This window comes from Alosa alosa, chromosome 24 (assembly GCF_017589495.1).
Source record: "Alosa alosa isolate M-15738 ecotype Scorff River chromosome 24, AALO_Geno_1.1, whole genome shotgun sequence".
Taxonomy (NCBI): Eukaryota; Metazoa; Chordata; class Actinopteri; order Clupeiformes; family Clupeidae; genus Alosa; species Alosa alosa.
Window position 1 is genome coordinate 6,327,461 of NC_063212.1, and position 20,306 is coordinate 6,347,766.

The following is a 20,306-nucleotide window of genomic DNA, read 5'->3' on the forward strand; positions in this document are numbered from 1 at the left end:
TGTGTGTGTGTGTGTGTGTGTGAAGGAGAGTGTGTGGGAGTGGGGGTTGTCATTTAAGAGTGTTGATAAAAGTATAGTCTAAGGTAAGCTGACAAACTGCACAAACGTCTATTGCCTCATCTGTAATACATTCTGAACAGATTAAGTTCATCAAGTTGAACTTCTGTCTTTCACAATTTACACTGAACACACTTCCACGTCACCTATTTCTTTGGTATTACAAGACAAGGTAAACCAGAGATGGAGGGTGTGTTCAAGTGGATCATGCCCAGCACAATGTGGCCATGGGCTTTCACAAAACAAAAAGTTTTGGTCTTTCTGCTCCATTAAATTCTGCTGAAACTTCAGCTCGACCACAGCTGAAGATAGCCTCAGCGAGAATCACAGAATGTTAACGTTTCCTGTGAGGGTAGCCCCATCCACCGCAGCCATGCTAACACCAACCAATGCCAGGCATACTCAATGACCTCACACATTCAAACACGTATGCACACACACACACACACACACACACACACACACGTGCGTGCACACACACACACACACACACACACACAAAGAGAACGAGCTGAGGGGCAGCTGCCATGATAGGGCTGTTAAACTCCACTACCCATAAAGCACTAAGTGGAGTCTATAAACCAACCAATTAGCGCCATCATATAGGCCTCATTAACCCTGCTTCTGAGGTCTCTCATGGCTGTTGCCCCTGCCAGGGCTGCTGCCACGGTCCCAACCTCACCACCCCCGCCCCCTCGCGCCACAGAGAGAGCAACGCGCTCCTGGCGCTACCAGCTGGCTCCAGGTCAGATGGCGTGTTTCCTTCCACAGTGGTGAAGGTTAGAAGCGCGGACTGGGGGAACTGGTCTGACATCAGCAATTAGGGGCAAAGGTATCAGGGCGACGCCTGTTTGTGGGCCCTGCAGCGCATCTCACAAGCAAAGTCGCCATGGAAACAGGTGTCAAACGCCTCAAAGAGACTTCAATATGCCCAGTGGTACGCTATTAAAAATGATATTCATTTAAAAAGCAAACAATACCCTTAGTGTTCTTACAAATAATTAATAGCACTATTTCACTGGGATATATTCACACAAACGAGCAAAGCAAATACGAAATGTCACTGACATGCCTCGAAGCGCATAGATTTTGCAGGGGAGAATGTTTGCTAATAGGCATAATGCTGTGCAATTATAGTCATTAGAGCTATAAGTACATTTAGTTCCACCAACACCTTATACAATAAACACTGAAGGCAAGTCGAGGCTTGACAAACCCAAAAGAGGAAAATAATGATGCAATTGCTGAGGAGCAATTATGAGAGCATCTCCACAAAAACTGTCAGGAAGTTGGCACGAATCTTTTCTATGTTTTTGTGTGCGTGTGTGATTGTGCGTGTGTGCATGTGTGTGTGTGCAGTTGGGTGTGTGCATGTGTGTGTGTGTGTGTGTGGTAGCACTATGGTGAAGAGTTTATGCTGAGTGGGAGTGAGAGTGTGTGATGTGTGTGTGTGTGTGTGTCTGTGTGTGTGGGGGGGGGGGTCTGGAAGAGAGGGAATTGCAGGGAGGGGGGAGGAAGATGTACACCTGGGATGTCTTGAGTTACATCTCATTTAACCCTTTGCTTTCGAGGGGGCCTCTGTGTGTGTGTGTGTGTGTGTGTGTGTGTGTGTGTTGGGGTGGTTGGATGTGCATATGTGTGCCTCTAAATGTTGGGATACATGATAGTGACACTTATATTTACACTTTTTTTTCACATGTTCCTATTAATACAGATACACGATTGAATACTGTTTAGAATATCTCGCTTTTGAGGGATACAAATAAAAATGATTTGTTTCATTTGAACTCCAAACTTATTTCTGCAAATAAATTAATATGACATATAGTCACATCTGAAGATTATAATTTTAAAATCAGTTGTAAGTTCTAAATCAGTAGTTAATATATATATATATATATATATATATATAACCAATAATATATAATATTATATATAAATATATATAACCAAAAATATTCAGAATTGTTTGATATATTGTTTTTAACTTGCAGCAGACAAACTGTGTGACTGTACTTATTGATGTTATGCTTAATTAAAATCTAAAGACAACAATTTCACAGCATTAGATGGTTAATTTTTCAAGTGATTAAGAAATCACAAGACTACCCATATCAATATGTGCAAGCATCCATAATTCATATAAATTAGAAAAGAGTACCATAAATTAATGGAAAACTGTGCAACGACAGGCATACTGTACATGCATATAACTAATATAGCCTATCACCAAATATGATTTTGGTTTAGTTAAACAATAAAAATAACGATACCAAAAGAATCAAATATGCTTTTGAATTTAAGCAGTCAGTCACTCTTCCTTGTTTTTGCGGCTAGCATCAGATGCCATTTCATAAGTCAGAAGCAGCTCCAGCACGCCTCTTGCCTTCACTGTCTATGACCCTCAAATGAAAATCTGTCAGGAACAGTGATTTGTGCTAACTAGCTATCGATCGCACCCGAGCGACGTGCGTTTAGAGCCTCAGAAGGAGGAGGGGGAAGGGGGTGAACGGAAAAAGGATAGAGAGAGGGAGAGAGAGGGAGGAAACGGAAAGAGAAACAGGCAGAGTGGTTTTGCTTTCTTGACTACCGACGCGGACGCGCAACAAATCTATTCGGATGCCCTATATTGGGGCGCCCGAAAAATACAATAAAGCCACGGAGAAATGTTGGTGTAGTTGACTGCGCTGAATGTTAAACAATGTGCCCTGACTCGTGATGCGTCTTCGCCGTGCCCCCGCCCTCCCGTTGTTAGTCGGAACAAAAGGACACTGAATGAATGCGCACCGGGGGCTACCTATTGACGTGCGTGAAAGCGCTCCCTGGCCGTGGCGATTCAATTATGCGTGTCCCGTCGCGGAGACAGTTCCCGTTTCATACAGCCATTTTCACTCGTAAGGACACTGACTTGTCTTGGTGTGGAGCACATTGTAAGGGTTTGGCCTATATTGGGCATAGCAGCCCAATGAACGAGCACAGACAACAAAGGGGCAAAAATAGAGTAAGAAACCTTGGGGCTGACTTGCTGGACACTGACAATGAAATGTTACTAAACGTTACTTTTAAAATTATGATACATTGGCGTCTTGGACACAAGCTGATTATGATATTAATTTAGAAATGAAAAGTACAATACAGCACAATATAATAATATAATAATAATACTATTAATAATAATAACCAGCATAAATTATTTTCTTAATTTGTTTGCTTTTTGTTATTTTATCAGGGAAATCCTTCCATCAGAGTCGATTAATGTGATGCAATGCAATCACGGCTTTAAAATGATTTAGTGCAACCTAATGAGGAACACTGGCATCAAGTCGTTTTTCAAACCGCTCAGCTAAGAAAAAAATCCTATGTTGTCCACCCTTTCCTCAGACACAGTCAAGACGCCATCAAATATGTAGAATATCTATATGTAAGTAGGCCTATGGGCACGACTTTAGCCTACAGATCCACCTCGTCTCTTATTTTTCTGCTATTCTCTTCATGATCTATGTTTCTGATATAAGTGGTATGACAGAGCAGCGGTACGTTATAACGCACGGAACTAAGTGTGATAATTAGCCTACTGCACTATTTCAATTACGGCGTCTTCTAAAAACAAAAAGCGCGCAATCGCAATATATATATAGAAGTTAAAGCGGAGTTGTCAAGGTTATGGTCTACCAGGCTCTTGTGTTGCCAATGAAGGCTAAAGCCCCATCAGAAAAGGTGGATTATGAGGTGATAAAAATAAAAATCCACTTATGGTTAAAATACCATGATACTGTAATCTTACAAACCCGTCGACTGCTTAAAACTACAAGTTTATACATTTTAAAATCTACGATATTATAGCCTAAAAACTAAAGTGGTGTTATACTAATACATTTTAATTTAAATAATAATTCCTCAATGAATTATTATTATTATTATTATTATTATTATTATTATTATGCGATATAGCATGTTATGCTGAAATGTTGTCATGAAATAAATGTATATAGAAAAAAAGTGCTCATGTTTATCAAAGACAAAACTAAAAGGCCGTGTAAAATCTAAAATCAATCCACATCCACTCTCTTCAATCAGATTATCTAATCATAATAACATAAACAAACAGATAGGGAAAGAGGAAACCCCGCTGTGAAAACGCATCTCCTCAAAACGCGATTAATCTTCGCAGTGCCGTTGTTCACCCTGAAAACCGAGATAAAGAACCGCAGGAAATGTTTACTTTTCCTTGGCTGCCGCTTTGAAGCCTTTCTCCGTGGTTTCATGCGGACTTAAACCCAGAAAATAGACTAAATCCTTAGATAAATGTTCGAGTCATGTAACTTGTTAAGCCTTTAAAACTACATAGAACGTGTACTTGACTTTTCCTACACCGATTTCCCTCTCTGAATAGTATTAATACGCAAGGTTAAAATCCTTACAAGATAAGAAAACAGTTTTTAGCTCCTCCAGTAACAGCATAACGCATCTCCTGCTATTTATTTCAAAATTCAACAGCCTGTCAAACAATTTACATATTACATTTTCCACAAAACATCGGACATAAATTGCATTCATGACCCTTACAATATTGGCATAGGCCTACATGATTTGTATGACAATCTTACTGTTAACAATTATGTTATCAATAAATATACCGTGTGTTTATAAACAGAATTGTACCGTACTTCATAGTCTACCGTTTCAATGTAAAATACACAAGAGTGTCCAGACAAAAAATCCAAGGTACCAAAAGGCAGAGTTGAGAAAGACACAAAGGCATTCAAGAGAGAAGTGCATATGTGCAATTGAGTGTGTGAGAGTTCTCTGTTCATCACTAGGAAATAAATGAGTGAATAAGCATATATTTTTCCTGCCGCTAGAACCATGAAGAAAGCATACATTTGAAAACACACTCTATACCTAACTTTTCCTTGAGGAGGGAGGGGGACTTCTCCTGCCACTCTCCACATTCACTGAGCATCTTTCACATAAGACACACGGCACACCATAACGTCTAGAAAGAAATTATTTGTACCTTCTTTCATGTTGCTCTGGCCTTTTGTCTTTTCCCACGGAGTCAAGCCCTTGCCCTCCTCCGAGCCCTCCATGAGGGTCTTGTCGTCAGGCACATACCAGGTGGCGTGCTGCTCGGCCATGAGTGTGTCCAGGTCTATAGTGCCCATGTTGCCTTTCCCGGCATCTGGGCTGCAGCCAGCCAGCTCCACGTCGCCGTTCTGTCCACTGCAGTCAGCGGCGACGGCAGCGGCGGCCCCTTTCTTGCCGCCGTTCTTCATGGCCAGAGGCTGGTCCTCCGAGATGCTGAACTGCTGGCGCTGGAGCTGGATCTGGGCCTGCAGGATCTCCAGAGGGTGGACCTCATCCTGGCCAGAAGTGCTGGAGGGCGTCCGTACCTGCTCCATGCCCGGCGTTCCGGGGTGACCGCCTGGCCCCGCGTTGCCTCCGTTGGCGGTGGTGCCAAGTCCGTATCCATCAGATGTCGAGGTAGTATGGTTAGCCATGCCCAGGCTCTGTCCCTTCTGTCCACCCATCAGTGCCACGCCGTCGCCCCGCACCAGCTTCGGGGAGCCCCCCACCATGGGGCTCCGGCTGGCCTTGGCGCCGGCGGCGTCCGAGCTGGACGACACCTCGTCCTCGTTGCCGTAGTGCAGGCCGCCGCCCACGCCCACGTCGTCCGGGAAGTCCACGTGCGGCGAGCAGCCGTCCGACTTGGAGACGCTCTGGATGCCGCTGTCCAGCGACGACATGAGGTCAGCCTGGTCCCCCAGGATCAGGTCGCCCCCTTTCCCGCCCCAGGAGGGCGAGGTCAGGGGCTTCTCGTGAGGTGTCCCCCCACCCCTCTCCCCAAGGCCAGCCGGAGGGGGCGCCGGCTGACCAGGACTCACAACAGGGTTGCCATTGTCAGAGGGGAAAAACATGCCAGGGCTCACATGGCCACTGTCCCTTTTCCTCCTCCCTCTCCCTCTCCCACTCCCTGTTGCTGCCTTCCCATCACTGCATGGGGTAGCGTCCATGTTGTAGTTTGGGGAGAGGGCACTGGCTTCCCCCTGCACCGGCGTCTGGTTTTGACTGACGGGCTTGCCGCCCGCTCCAGGCCCGGCGCCGGGCATCTGGCTGCTCTGCGAAGAGCCGCCGCCACTGCCGGCGGGGAAGTACTCCTGACCAGTGCTCCCGTTGGCCGCGTTTCCGCCACCTCCGTTGTTTGCGTCCTGCTCCGTCTGGCTCAGCTTGCGCTTGCCCTCGCTCTGGTTCTTCTTGTTGAAGGTCACGTTGAGGTTGGGGGCGCCCAGGCTGGCGATCATGTTCTGGCAGGCGGTGGAGAGCGCCGCCAGGCAGCTCTGGCCGAAGACGCTGTCCTTGCTGCTGGACTTGCTGAAGTTGCCCAGCGAGAGCGCGCCCAGCTTGCTGACCGACGAGCGTTGGCCCGGCGGGAAGTCGGGCGGCGAGGAGTAGCTCCCTGGGGAGGTGCTGACCCCCTGAGGGTTGCCGTGCGGCGGCGCACCCTGCCTACCGGGTCCTCCGTAGGGGAACGCGGACTGGCCGCCCATGGGGGGGCCAGAGAAGTCGGCCGGACGGCGCTCGGCGGGTGCGTTGGAGAGGCCGCCGCCGGGCGACTGCATCTGTGCCAGGTTGCCCATGTTGCCGGCGAATTGCGGGTGCAGGCTGGGCGAGTGCAGGGGTCCCTGCACGTGCCCGTCGCCAGGCATCCGCATGGCGTCCGGCATGCCCATGCCGTTCACGCCCGGCCGGAACATCATACCCGCGCCGTTGGGCTGCATCTCGTGTGTGCCGGGCTCTCCGCCCGGGCCCCCCATCCGCCGGGCCATCATCTCGCTGGGGGCGGGGTGCGGTCCGGCGAACCAGGCGCTCTCCTGAGCCGCCAGGTGCGGGTTCTGGCCGTCAAAGTTCACCATGCGCCCGCCACCGTTCTCACGCTCAAAGCCCGTCTGCGGCATGCCGCTGCCGCCGCCGTGCACCATGGGACCCGGGGGCACCACGTCGCCGTGGTGACCGATCTGCTGCAAGTTGGGCTGCCGCATGCGCTGGCTGCGCGACGCCATCTGCTTGATCATCATGGCGGCGTTCTGGCGGTGCTGCTGCTGTTGCTGCAGGGTCTGCTGCTGCTGCTCGTGGCCCGGTGCTGGAGGGGAGGCCCCGGCGGGAAGCCGTCCGTCACCGGCGGCGTGAACTCCCCCGGGAGGCCCGGGTACGACGAGGGCGAGAGGTGGCTCTCCATGCCGGGAGGGTTGTGCATGCCGCCGCCGCCGCCGCCACCGCCGCCCGCGCCCCAGGATCCGCAGCTGTCGCCGGCCGTGCCGTGGTGACCGCCGCCGGGGAACTCGAAGCGCGGCCGCTTGGCCACGTTCAGATACGGAGAGTCAAAGTGTTGCAGCCGCTGGTTGGGGGGCTGGCCGTGGGGGGGTGGAGGCTGCTGCTGCTGCTGCTGCTGCATGAACATGGGATCCCCGTAGGGGTGCATGCCCCTGTTCTCCAGTCTGTGGATGGGGTACTCAAACTGGTTGTGCTGGCCGGGCATGAGGCCACTGCCGTCCTGCATGCCCGGGTTGGGGGCGCCCGGCTCGGGCTGGGGGGGCCGGGGGAGGGAGCCCTGGCGCCCCAGCAAGGCGGCCGCCTGCTGCTGCTGCAGGAGGGGGTGCCTGGCCCCCATGCCAGGCTCCATGCCCACGGGCATCTTCCTGCCGTTGCCGAAGCGCTCGAAGAACACCCCCCCTCCTCCGTGCTGGGCGGGGGGCTGCTGCTGCGGCTGCTGGGGCCCCTGGGGGTGGCCCTTGGGGAGGGCCTGCATCCCCGGTGGCCTGGACAGGGTCGGGTTTCCGGGGAAACCGGCCCCCTGTCTGCCGGCGGCGAAGTGGGGGAGCTGGGACTCAGAGTCCGAGGGGGAAAAGACGGACACGTCAAAGTGGCCGGCAGGGGGCTCGTTGGGGTAGCTGTAGTCCAGGCCCTCCACGCCGGCCTGCGGGGGCAAACGCCTGGCCTCCAGACCGTGGCCCTCAGAGGAGGAGGAGGAGGAGGAGGGCAGGCCGTGGAAAGAGGCAGCCCGGTTTGGTGACTGGTCCAGGGGCAGGCAGGGGGCAGGGACGGGGTGGTTTCCACTGGAGGGTCCGTGGTGCTGGAAGTCAGGCATAGACCCAGGCCTCTGCTGTTGCTGGGGGAACCCCTCCCCTGCTTGGCCCTCGGAGAGGGGGTCGAAGCCCTCCGCAAAGCCCTGCTGGGGCCCCATGCCACCACCGTAACCCATCATCCTACCCCCATGTAAACAGGAAGACCCTTGCTCTGGGCCACCAAAGCCGCCCGCAAAATGCGGGTGGTGTTGGTGGGGATGGGTCTGGTGGCCGTGAGAGTGTCCGTGACTATGAGGTTGCTGGTTGTTGAAAAACCCGTGCATGGGCGCCTGCTGCTGTTGCTGTTGAAGACCGCCAGCGTGCATCTCCGAATGGCCGCGGGGGTGAAAACCGCCGCCAGTATACTCCCCGTTTATGTTCATGTTCATCCCGAGCATAGGTGGCTCGTTCAGCGGCCCAATCCCCGGTTCCACCGCACCGGGCGGCGGAGCTCCCGCGTGAAAACCGGGGTTTTTATAATGGGCGCTCATGTTTGATCTTAACTGCTTCAAATTATTTTTCTCTCTGACGTTTCTGCTATTTATTTGAGGACCAAATTGTTCAAGTCCAAACATACTTCTCCACTACCAATCCTGCATGACAGCCAGCTTGTCTGGCTTCGAGGCAGAACTCTGCCCTCTCCCCTACAGTTCGGTTTAACTCGTCCACTACTAAAAGACAAGCGGAGTTTTATCCAGTATTATATTGACACACAAACGCACGGAAAGAGGGGGGAGACAGGGCGTAAAGATGTCAAAAATCCATTTCTATGTTTTAAAAGAAAATTATACAATAAAGACACATAGTCTGAATGTGCGATAGTAACTCACCACAAAAAGTTGATACCGTGCAACATTAACACAATTTCCTCGCCGTTTTAGTTGTGGTGGTGCGAAAATGTCAATTAATTGTCCACATAGGCAAAAGAGAATATTTCGGTGATTTTAAAACTCACACGAGTTCCTTCTGTGCCAAATGCATTAATACCGATTTTAAATAAACAAAATAGTTTGCAAAACTGGTGGTGCCTTTAAACCGTACTCCAATATATTCCGTCTTAACAAAAGTTAAAAATGTCTTTCGCTTACTATCGGTGACAGAATGGAGATAGTATTCGCCCAATTAAAAAATCCACCTCCTGGTAGAATGTCCCGGGACAAGGGATCTCAGATGTCCGTTAAAAATCCATGCTGAAGGTGCAGACTTTCACGTTGACATTGTCCAGAGAAGAGAAACAATTCAGAGCTAAATTTGGTGAGGTCAGTCACCGATTAAAAACTCTCCGGCCACGCGCCAATGATTTCCGTGAGGTTCTCTTATGAAGTCCATTAAATTATCGCTGTAATGGTGTGCTTGATCGGCCGCAAAATCCGGATATTGCTTAGAGTAGGCTACTCGCGCAACCGGCGAGGGAGAATCCAGCTCCGTGTGACATGAAATAAAACCAGTGAGGCTTGTGCGCGACCTTGTCCCCGAGCTTCGGCCGAGGTGCAGGGCACGCACTAGCCGAACTCCGCCACTACAGTGCCGCTTGACAGCGCAGTCCTCTCGGTGTTTATCATTTTAAATGCAACTAAGCACTTTGCAGAAATAAAAAAAACTAAATTTTCCTAATACCGACACTGCGCTCAGACCTTTCTTTCATGCGCACACAGGCACACTCACACACGTACGCGCACAGTGCGTGTGTGTCCTCTTCCAGTCACTCCTTCAACACCAGAGTCTGGTCTGGTCTATTCCAGCTGGAAGCGATTCGCTGATAGATCACATACTCTTGTCTGGCGCTCGGCGCAGCGTGAGACGAGCGCGTTTCAGGGAACCAGCAACAAGTTTTGCATTTCTGCAACCAATTCCTTCCATGGCCATGACCAATCAGAACTGAAGCAGCGCCGTCGAAGGAGGAGCCATATTTTAAGGTAGTCCAGGGACGCGCTTGATATGGAATAGAACCCAAGTGGGCAAAAGGCTACTTCTGAAATGACTTAAATATTTTTTTTGTTGTTGTATAGCCAACCCATAAGGATTCCAAACCACGTCAGGTGGGTTGCTTATTTCACTGTAGCCTACCTTTACGGTCTAAATGTTTTCATTTGACTAAGCCTACTGGTAGTCTATCTTTACTAAGAGGCAACAAATGGCTATAGCCAACTCGATGTGTTTTAACTCATTTTTAAATATGTCTAAATATGTCCTAACTACCCTTCTTAGAATGCAGGCTCTGGAGGTATCGCCAAAAATCTGAAGTAAGGATTATCAACTTGGCTAAACAAAAATATCATGGCAATGAATTTTCTATCCGTCAATGGCTGCACCTCCATCACAAAGGCTTCGCTTAAACAAATGTGGAACACAATTGCCGCCCGGAGTTTGTATTGTTAAAGTTTTTAAACAAAAAAATTAACATGTCTATTCAGACGCAATCGGACCATTTACATAATTCTGTTTACCTTATAAATTAATCTCTAAAGAATCGTTTAAAGTCGGGTATTGTATTCTTTGACAGAGAGGGCTGGCCATGAGCTATCTGAATAGGGACATTAAAAATATGGAGAGTTGTTTTCGGTTTCGGCTATCTGTGGATAACTTCTTAATTGGAAAATATTTAATTAAAGGTCGCTTCCTGTCTTGATGAGACTGACACCCGTTTCTATTCCGTGGATCAGGGGCTTGTCTTTGATTTAACGGCTGCCATTAAGAGATAAGCCAGTGTATCAATACGAGGCAAGGCGATAGCGGTGATATACAGTGATAATGTAGGCCTACTGTCAGCCGCTTTCACAGCTGCTCTTGAGAATGTAATGACATTCTGTGGAGAGAAAAAATCCATTGGCCTATTGGATCTCTTTGCTCAAATCCAAACAGACGATACATTACAGATAACACACGAATAAAGTTTGATGACATTCACGTTTTATAAGCTTAAAAATACTAGTGATTTCAGGATCGTATATAAACTAGGCCTGTAATTAAAATAAGAAACCAAGATCAGATTAACACACACCTCTCAATTGAAACATCAATGGTCTAACTCTCTAAAAGTGCAATTTGAATGGCTGTTTTTTCCCTCCTCATATCTGCCTTTAAGAACACAATCAGTTTACATAGAAAGCTCGAGCTCACACACTTTTCCACCTCGAGTCAATGTTTTTAGCCTTTTCTCTGAAATGCGTGTTTAGGATCATCAAAACCAAATCGACTTCACCTCGATGTCTGGTTCCCTTAAAGTGGTGCGTATTTCTAGCCTGTAATCTGGTTGTAGCCTACCAATTAATTATTCAGTGATTAATTGCCAATTAATTGCTGTGGTTCACATAAGGATGTTTGGAGGGTGTTTAGGGTTTGCGCGCGCATACAGGCCTAGTGTACTGCAGAGATTGGGACGTGAAACAGAATGCTAAAACAAATGTAACAGACCATGTGGTTTTTCAACAGTGTGCTTCATGCGTTAAGATTCAGAATCAAGTTTGATGAGTCTCCGCTGATTTCTGTTGAACTACATTGAAGAGAGAAACCCTGACATGGGTGAAGAGGGTAGTCCTCCTTGATAACGAACTGAAACTAAATCAATATTTAATTACAGCACAGAATTTTAAATCTGCTTAAAGACACGCTAAGGTAGCCCAAAATAAAAAAAAAACTTACTTTCCAAACGAGAGATGGAGAGACTCAATTACCATACGCAAGACCTAGTCGACCAAATTACTCTTCGTTCCCTTTGAACTTACAGTGATGTTCTTGATTGTAAGAAAATGTTGTCTATCTTTCATCATCTCACATAGAACCTCGTCTATCAGCATTGCCTTGCAATACTAGCATCCAATCACAAAACCTTTAAAGAAATTTCCTAACACATATTTATAGTATAGGCTAGTGTGGATTTGGGACACCGAGTAGTGAATGAAATGTTCTTGCTCAAGTACTTTTTATTCCGTGGTGCTACGGCTATTAAATCGAATTCCTGTGAGACTCGTCAAAGAAGACGTGGGAATCTGTCAGCCCGAGAGCTTTGGAATGGAATAGACACACTGCCATCTAGCGACTAAAAGAATAAAATGTCAATTATTCATACAGTTCTAGGTTTTCCGATTTTCAAAAGCTCAACCTAGCCAGTACTGTGACCCTTTTACTGAAACAGTAAGTCCTAATATCCCCTCTTTCCTCAAACTACAAAAATGCAGTATCTGTGCAGTGTAGGCAAATCAATTTGTCTATCAGTACAGAGCACCTGCTTTTGAAGCAGCTTTGGTCAGTCTTGTACCAAGAAAGCATCATTGTCAGGTATAGGCTATTTCAGCTGCTGTTAGCAAATACAAACCTAGAAATACACCACAGACACTGATCACAGAAGAGTTCTGTGGTAGAGAATGTGTCAATTAATTACAGTATAATACATTTATTTCCTGTTTTGCAACTTAGAAGATCTTGCAGGGTCATCACCTATCACTAATTGACTGTAGACAAAGCACAGACAGAAACCGACTTCTGACAGGGAACAGCCCATGTGATCTCCACAGGGACTAAAGCAGGAAGAACATGTCAGAACACTACACAGTATTACTAAAAATTAACTGAGTTGAGTATACATTTGGAATAAAGAGGAGAGGGCGTTCTTGGTTGCCAAGACGCAGATGTGCTCCTTCCTCACTCATTCAATCATAAGTGGAAATAAATGTTTTAGTAGTAGCCTTCCTCACTCTCTTTTTTTAATTAGCTTTGTGCACAATGACAAAAAAGTTGTTGAAGCCATCATCCGTGGTCATTTGAGTCAGCATGAATTGGTCAGGCTGTATACAACATGCTCTTCTGTTCGTCCCACTACTGTTATTCGGACATAAAACCCCACGTCTAAGTACTGTGTAGTTCAACAGAATAGAGAACAGGAGGAAGACGCATGATAGAGTGAAATGAAATAGACTGTGGAGGAAAATCAGTCAGTGCAAAGCCAGGGGGAAAAAAACTCCCAGCCAGTAAGAGCCATCCATGGTGGGCTACATAGCCCTGTCACAGCTGAGGAGGGGGACAAGAGGCAAAGGGTTCAGTTGTCATTGAGCGCAGACTGGAGGATGCCAAGGAAGGAACAGGAGGGTAGAGAGAGTATAGAGGAGCTGGAATCCAGAAGGCAAGACTTGAGGGTGGCAGGGAAACTGACAGACCAAAAGGCTCGTGGGCCAAAACGTCTGGTTGAAATCAGCTCTAGCAGGGAGATTTTCACTGAGGATGAATACATGCATTTTTAATGTTCTCATTGGTTCTTTCATAACGCTTGTCTCTGTGCACACAAATTCTAAAGTCACTATCCCGAGCAGTGTTCACTATTGATATAGAACACATGGTGCTCAATTTTCAGTGTAAACTGGTAAACTCTTGTAGGTTTTATATGGTTTTATCTGTTTGTGACCCACATAACAGGAACACTAGGAGCCCAAGAAGGTCAGCTAGTTCTCACCAGTAGTGTTAACATTAGGACCCACCCATGACCAGGCTGAAGCCAGTTGTTGTGCCCTAGATGGAGTAGTGGTGGTGGCTGTGTGTGTGTGTGTGTGTGTGTGTGACATGGTGTTGTGTAAGCTTTCTGAGAATGTCCTGTCCCTGAAGGGCATCAAGGAGAGGAGAGAGAGCGTGGAACGAGTGAGCGGGCACTCCGTCACTCTCTGTGACTCCAACGGGAGAATGTGAGCTCATCCCATTGGAAATAGACACAAACACAATGAGCTCAGGCCGAGGACGAGGCCGCGGATTTATGAGCGCCTGACCTCCGCCGCGCGCACCAAACTTACTTTCATTGGAAGCGGGCAGCATACATAGAGCATCGGAAACATGAATAATATATCAGCTGTCATAACATGTCACGGCGAGTATGTCGAGGGGCCCAACATGGCGAATGGGCTCTGACACTGATACCTGCCATTTGAATATCTGTACAGGTTGGGGCTGGGGGAAGCAGGATTGGGACACAATTGTGGTGGAGTGGATCCACTGCAATAAGACCTGTCATTTGACACCTCAAGCTGGAGCTAATACTATCAGGGGTGTCTTTACTGATAAATCAGATACGATTGATCAGATGTGAGGTCTAGGGCCCCATATTATTCACACAAGAAAACGCAATATGTTGGCAGAATTGGAAAGAAGTGGGATAAATTCACATTTAACACTTTGGTGGAGGACCTTAGACTTTAAAATGTCCTTCAAAAGTATAAGTAATGCAACAGGGCAATCCATATATTGTTAATGATACTACTTTGATACTAGTTCGATGCCTGTTGGTATCAGAACACATGTAGTATGCTTTTTTTGTACTTGTGATAATTGGTGAGAGTATTATCAAGTTAAATAACCTGTGAGGTTTACCCCATTCTGATCGGTGTTTTGTGTAAGAGTGACGTAAAACATGATAATTTTGTGTAGTGCTACTTCCCATTGAGGAATCACTTCATCAGCTTAACGCACTGTTTCCATGTCACTGCTGTGAGCACAACATGGCTGCTCTTTACTGATGGCACATTAACCCAGCACTAAGACAGAGCAGTGGGGTCGCCCCTGTGATGACAGACTGTCGCGTGACTCTCAACCCAACAGGCCCATTTGTCTCAATAGCCCCGGCAACGATGCAGGATGGCAGTCAAGCGGATGTGTTCCGGGACACTTTGATGTGCACTTGCACGACGCAGCTCTTTTTCCCGGAGCTGTGCGCTTCAGGGCCTTGCTCCCCCGAGAGCAACGCCAACCACCCCCACCCCCAAAAAGAGACAGTCCTCCCCCCTCCGCATCCCGGAGAACGGAGAAAGCTCTTCCTCCCTCTCTCTCTCTCTGGGCTGGCTGTTATTCTGCCTGTGCCTCTCCCTCTCGGCCGGCACGCTGTCACTCACGCCGGGCCGCTTCAGAACAGCAGGTCAGCAGGGTTAAGCAGCATCTGTCATCCAGAGGAAAGCGATTGTGCAAGTGGGAGGAGTGGAGAAAGACATAGAGGAGAGGAGGGGGTGTGTGTGTGTGTGTGTGTGTGTGTGTGTGTGTGTGGTGGGTGTGTGTGTGTGTGTGTGGAGGGGACAGGGTGGCTGTTGCTGTCGCTGGCCTGCCATGGAAAGGACCTCTCCCAGCTCGTCAGGAAGGAATAGGGAGATCCTCAAGGGGCCCTGTTCAACTCATGGCCTGGATGAAAAAGGAAGGAATCTTTTTTTTCCCCAAATAAAAACAACATCACAGTTGTCAGTAGTGTGGATGGCAGGGGCAGAAAATAGCCCCAGCGATCACGCCAGGCCTGGCCTGGTCGTGTGTCCACCCCAGCGCAGGTCCACTCTCACGGGGTCAGGCTGCAGGCCGACCCCGGGCCACCCAGGGGCTAAGAGTCAGAGGCCAAGCAGACCTGACACGCATAGAAACCAGGGCATGCATTACAAAAACTGTTAACTTGAGCAGTAGGCGGTTGAGTAGCAGGGCGCTAAAAGATCCTTAGATATTAAGCCAGGGAGGAGGAAAAGGAGGAGGGGGGGGATAGGGGCTGGCATCAAGATTAAATGATTTAGCAAGAAATTATCTAACAAGACGAGACAAGCAGGAACAGTTTCAACGTAGATGAGCTTAGCAGCAGTTCTCTAAATGGATAAGAACCTTCATAGAGACGGCTCCTCATAGTTTTGTTGACCCTTGAGTTTCATGAGATGAATTCTGTAGTGGTCGCTTTCAGTTTACTTTTAACTTTTAACTAATTTGACTGAAAACTTGCTGTGACAGATTTGTTAACACTTCACAATGTGAAGTCCTTTACTTCAATTACTGGGAGTGAAAGTAAGTTTGATAGGTAACGCTTTATTTGAAAGGGTGTGCATAAGACTGAAATGACACCGTCATAACCATGACGACAGCAAATGCTTCAACATACTGTAATTCTATTCCAAGGACAGGGATTAGTTTGCTTAAAAGGGGAAACATTTCTAAAACACATACATAATGATAATGTTTTCAAATATGAACAAACTATACTGTACTATGTTGATTATAACATATAGTTATGTTTGTTAGGCTGCATAAAAGACTGTAGCATTCAACAGTAGCCCAGAGTGCTGGGAAAATAAATATTACATTATAATACATACAACAGAAACTGGTAAATTCATTAAATTGTAATGCAGTTTATAGATGTATAGTTTATGATGTAGGATATATGTATGAGAGTGGTACTTGTGGTAGAATTGTGTAGTGGAACATGTAAATAAGTATAAGTATATACACTCTTTTGATCCCGTGAGGGAAATTTGGTCTCTGCATTTATCCCAATCCGTAAATTAGTGAAACACACACAGCACAGTGTACACACAGTGAGGTGAAGCACACACTAATCCCGGCGCAGTGAGCTGCCTGCATCAACAGCGGCGCTCGGGGAGCAGTGAGGGGTTAGGTGCCTTGCTCAAGGGCACTTCAGCCGTGCCTACTGGTCGGGATTCGAACCGGCAACCCTCCGGTTACAGGTCCGAAGTGCTAACCAGTAGGCCACGGCTGCCCAAATGGGGTGGTCCTGACAGTGCAGGCATTTGTTGTTGATGATGTGGGCCATCCCTATACTGGATTCAGTAAGACTTCTTGCTTTGCACTATTGTGATCTCAGCCTAAGCTGAACTTTCATTGTACTGGACACTCAGTAGTCAATTATCCTGAATCCAACTGGAATCCAGTGGAATACCCCCAGATAATCACAATGAATGCATTGGAAATAGGTTGAAAGAGCTAGAATCACATTAACCCAGACCTTCAATATACCTGCTCTGGCAAGATAAACTAACACAACTGTGGGGGGAAAACGTGTTCTTAAGTGACTCCTTGACACAAAGGCACTAAACAGATTCAATAAAATGGTCTGGGAGGTGTGCAATTTAGGATGTTAAGAATGTCTACCTATGCACAGAGTATGGATTTGGTAAACATTAGTTCTTATGTTGAGAGGGAACATTTAGCTTGTATGCTTGCCCAGTTCAGCCAGGTGCCTGTAATCTTACACACCAGTTTGATTGTGCAAGACTGGCCTCACACCACTACAACAGCCCATCCAACAATAACACATACAGATTCTTTATAGCACACACGCTGACGTGGCTGGAAACAGGAGGGCTGTGTGGGGGTGGGTATGGCTGACCCCTCCCCTGTCTGCATTTAGAAAGAGTATTTTAAAACCCAACTGCCTGACGCCTGGGCAACATCAGATTGTCCCTGCTTCCGTAACGCTGGGCACATGTGACCATTCTTCTGCGCAAAACAGGCCAGAGTAGGGGGGTGGGATTGGGTTAAAAAAAAAACGTATGTGTGTGTGTGTCTGCGTACAGTACACGGCAGGATATCTCAAAAAGGGCAGGCGGGACAGTCTTCCTGAGTCCCTCTCCGTCCCGGTTCCACTGACGTTTCCTACCTCTCCCCGCTTCAGCTCCAGAGCCGGATGTGGCGTTCCGTGCAGAGGTGGAGGGCTGGACCTTCCTCTCTCTCTCTCTCTCCCTCACCCTCGTGGACAACGCTCAGCACGCCCTCGGACACGCCACAGCATCCACACCACACCAGAGCCCATCTGCTTGGGGCCCCTCTACTAAAAGGGTCTGCAGAGGTCTGGACCTGGGGGAGAGCAATACACTTTTGCATGCATTTGCAAGTGTGTCTGACCGTGGAGGTTACGTGTTCAAATCTCAGCTCTAGAATTCTTTTGAAAGCGGTAATTGTTCTTTAGCCTTAACTTTCAGGTAAAGGCCTGGGAATCTGTGAGCCTGTAAAATGATTGGAGAACGTGGCATCGAGCTTTTCTAAAAAGGTCCTACGGTTACATCTAATGTTGAGACATTTTAGAGAGAGTGTCTCCCTTGGCCTCATCTTAGGTGAAGGGAAGAGAACCAGAATGTTCCAGAACTTTGACACACGGGTGGGTGTGTGTGTGTGTATATGCTGTGACAAAGAAATGTGGTTAGACTGATACGGTGTGGTTGGAGCTGTTGCCACGACTAAAGAACACCTGGAAAATGGGACAGCTTGAGAGGAGGAAAGAATAAAACAAAGAAACGAAGTGTGTGTGTGTGCAATGAGGACAAGAAGCAGGCTGTGCCCTGTGTGTGTGTGTGTGTGTGTGTGTGTGTGTGTGGGGGTGTTGGTTGAATCCTTCTGGTATATTCCATGGCACATGGCTTATCTGTGCTTGCCAGCCTGGGCCGCAAACAGCCAGAGGGAGTGAGGTCACGAGGAGGCGGAGGGGATATCCTCTCAAGCACACGGCACGCACATACACATCTCCACTTCCACAATGAACACCACCACCCAGCCACACACACACACACACACACACACACACAAACACAGTAACCAGTCACAGCCAGTTGGTGCCAGACACTGCCGACCCCAACATCCAGAGACAAAAGCTCACAACCAGCTGACGCACACAAAACTAGCACACACAAACACAACTGGCATCACACACATTCGCACACACAACCAGACATACATCCAAACCAAATGAACCAGTGGATACACAAACAATATAATACAACCATTAAAATAGACACCAGCTCAGAATCTGCTGACTCACAGGCACAGCTGGCACACACACACACACACACACACACACGCACGCACACACACACGATTGACAGAAATAAAGTGCAAGCACAAACATGGAAAAACAAGTTCTTACTCCCAACTTACAAACATGCAACCACATGCACACGTATTACTCATCAGAACAGCAGGACCGCTGAAGATTAGGCGGTTAGGCACATGTGCAATTTCAACTCCACAGACCGGTCTGGCTTGTGAAACGCAAGCTTTGGTGGCAATTTCTCATTTGATGTTGGTGGAGTTCAAAACGAACTGGGAACCAAACTAGCTAAACACTGCCATTATAGCAATGAAAAAAATATGAACAAAAAACACATGCAATGGCAAGTCTCTTTGTTTAAATTTATTGGACATGAGTTCAATTGCCAAATAGTTTTTTTTGTTTGTTTTTTTTTGCAGGAAAAAACCTGCAAACCACTCAATCAGACAGACACACAAACGGTCAAACAAAAGTAGCACAATATCATACATTCACTAACACATCCCCTGAATTTCATCATGATCAGAAAAAAAATGACAATTAAAAAGGCGTACAATTCATTTGTTGTTGTTGTTGTGTGTGCGAGAGTACAGTTAATCGATTTCAAAATAAGGCAATTAAACTGTGATTACACATCTCATAGGATATACCATATAAGACTACAAACAGGATTCCAGAGGCACCGGCCACTTCAGTACTATCAACTTTGTTTTGTTTGTAAACCATGTTAAGGAGACTCCTTAGATAACCAGGCAACCGAGTAGCATGCCAACTGCAAGCCATCCAGTTCAGGCTTATACATGTCCACTATGGAGAGTTAAGGTGGTCAGAGTCGTCAGAGTGTCCCAACAAGATTGGGATTGAATTGTGAATCTGTTCGTTTAGATGCACAATCCGACAGTGTACGGGCCACTGTGGCCTGTGCCGGCGGGTTTGCAGTGCACGCAGACTTGTCCGTTTCTGATACAAGACAAGGGGTATGCGAGTTCTGCCATCCACAACACCTCCACAGAATGAAGTACAGAGGACATGCTAATCCAGATGAGATCCTTCAGCACAATAAGGAGTCGGACAACTGAAATAATAATGTAAACTCTGAGAAAATCACTGGTGACTGAAGCCCACTATGGGGGTCAGAGGTTGGCCTAGACAGGGATGGGATGGTATTCTTGATGGCTACAGGTGACATTATATGAGTCAAACAAACCCAAATTTTGCAAAAATTGAAAGAAATTACCATTTCAGGATGCTTTTTAACAGCAAATAAAAAGAACTGAAGCACTTTGTGGTTAGTGACGAGCTAACAAAAGGGTTAAACGTGTGCCGCAGTGCTGATGATGGTGTCGTGTAGACCCTGAGGAGCAGCAAGTGAAGTAGCACTAGTGAACGGCTGAGAGTTGGCGAGCCAACAGAGATCATGGGACCATAATACTGATGCATTCCATTTATGCATTGAACACATTTCCTCACAGTCCGTTTTTTAAGGGTAAAATAAAAAGCAGTTGTATGGTTAAGTGTGAAAAAGGCCAACTTGGTGCAGTGATAAATGTGTGTGTGTGTGGGGT

At 47.4% G+C, this 20,306-nt stretch overlaps 1 protein-coding gene across 1 annotated transcript in view; it reads right to left on the reverse strand.

The window, feature by feature from the left end:
- Positions 1–9,176, reverse strand: part of LOC125289414 (transcriptional activator MN1-like) — a 20,437-nt gene extending 11,261 nt beyond the window's left edge. Inside the window, 3 exon segments of the mRNA XM_048236227.1 lie at positions 5,075–7,189; positions 7,192–8,851; positions 9,011–9,176. Coding sequence (XP_048092184.1) covers positions 5,075–7,189; positions 7,192–8,755 — 3,679 coding nt within the window. The 5' untranslated portion in view covers positions 8,756–8,851; positions 9,011–9,176.
- Between the last annotated feature and the right edge of the window lie 11,130 nt (positions 9,177–20,306).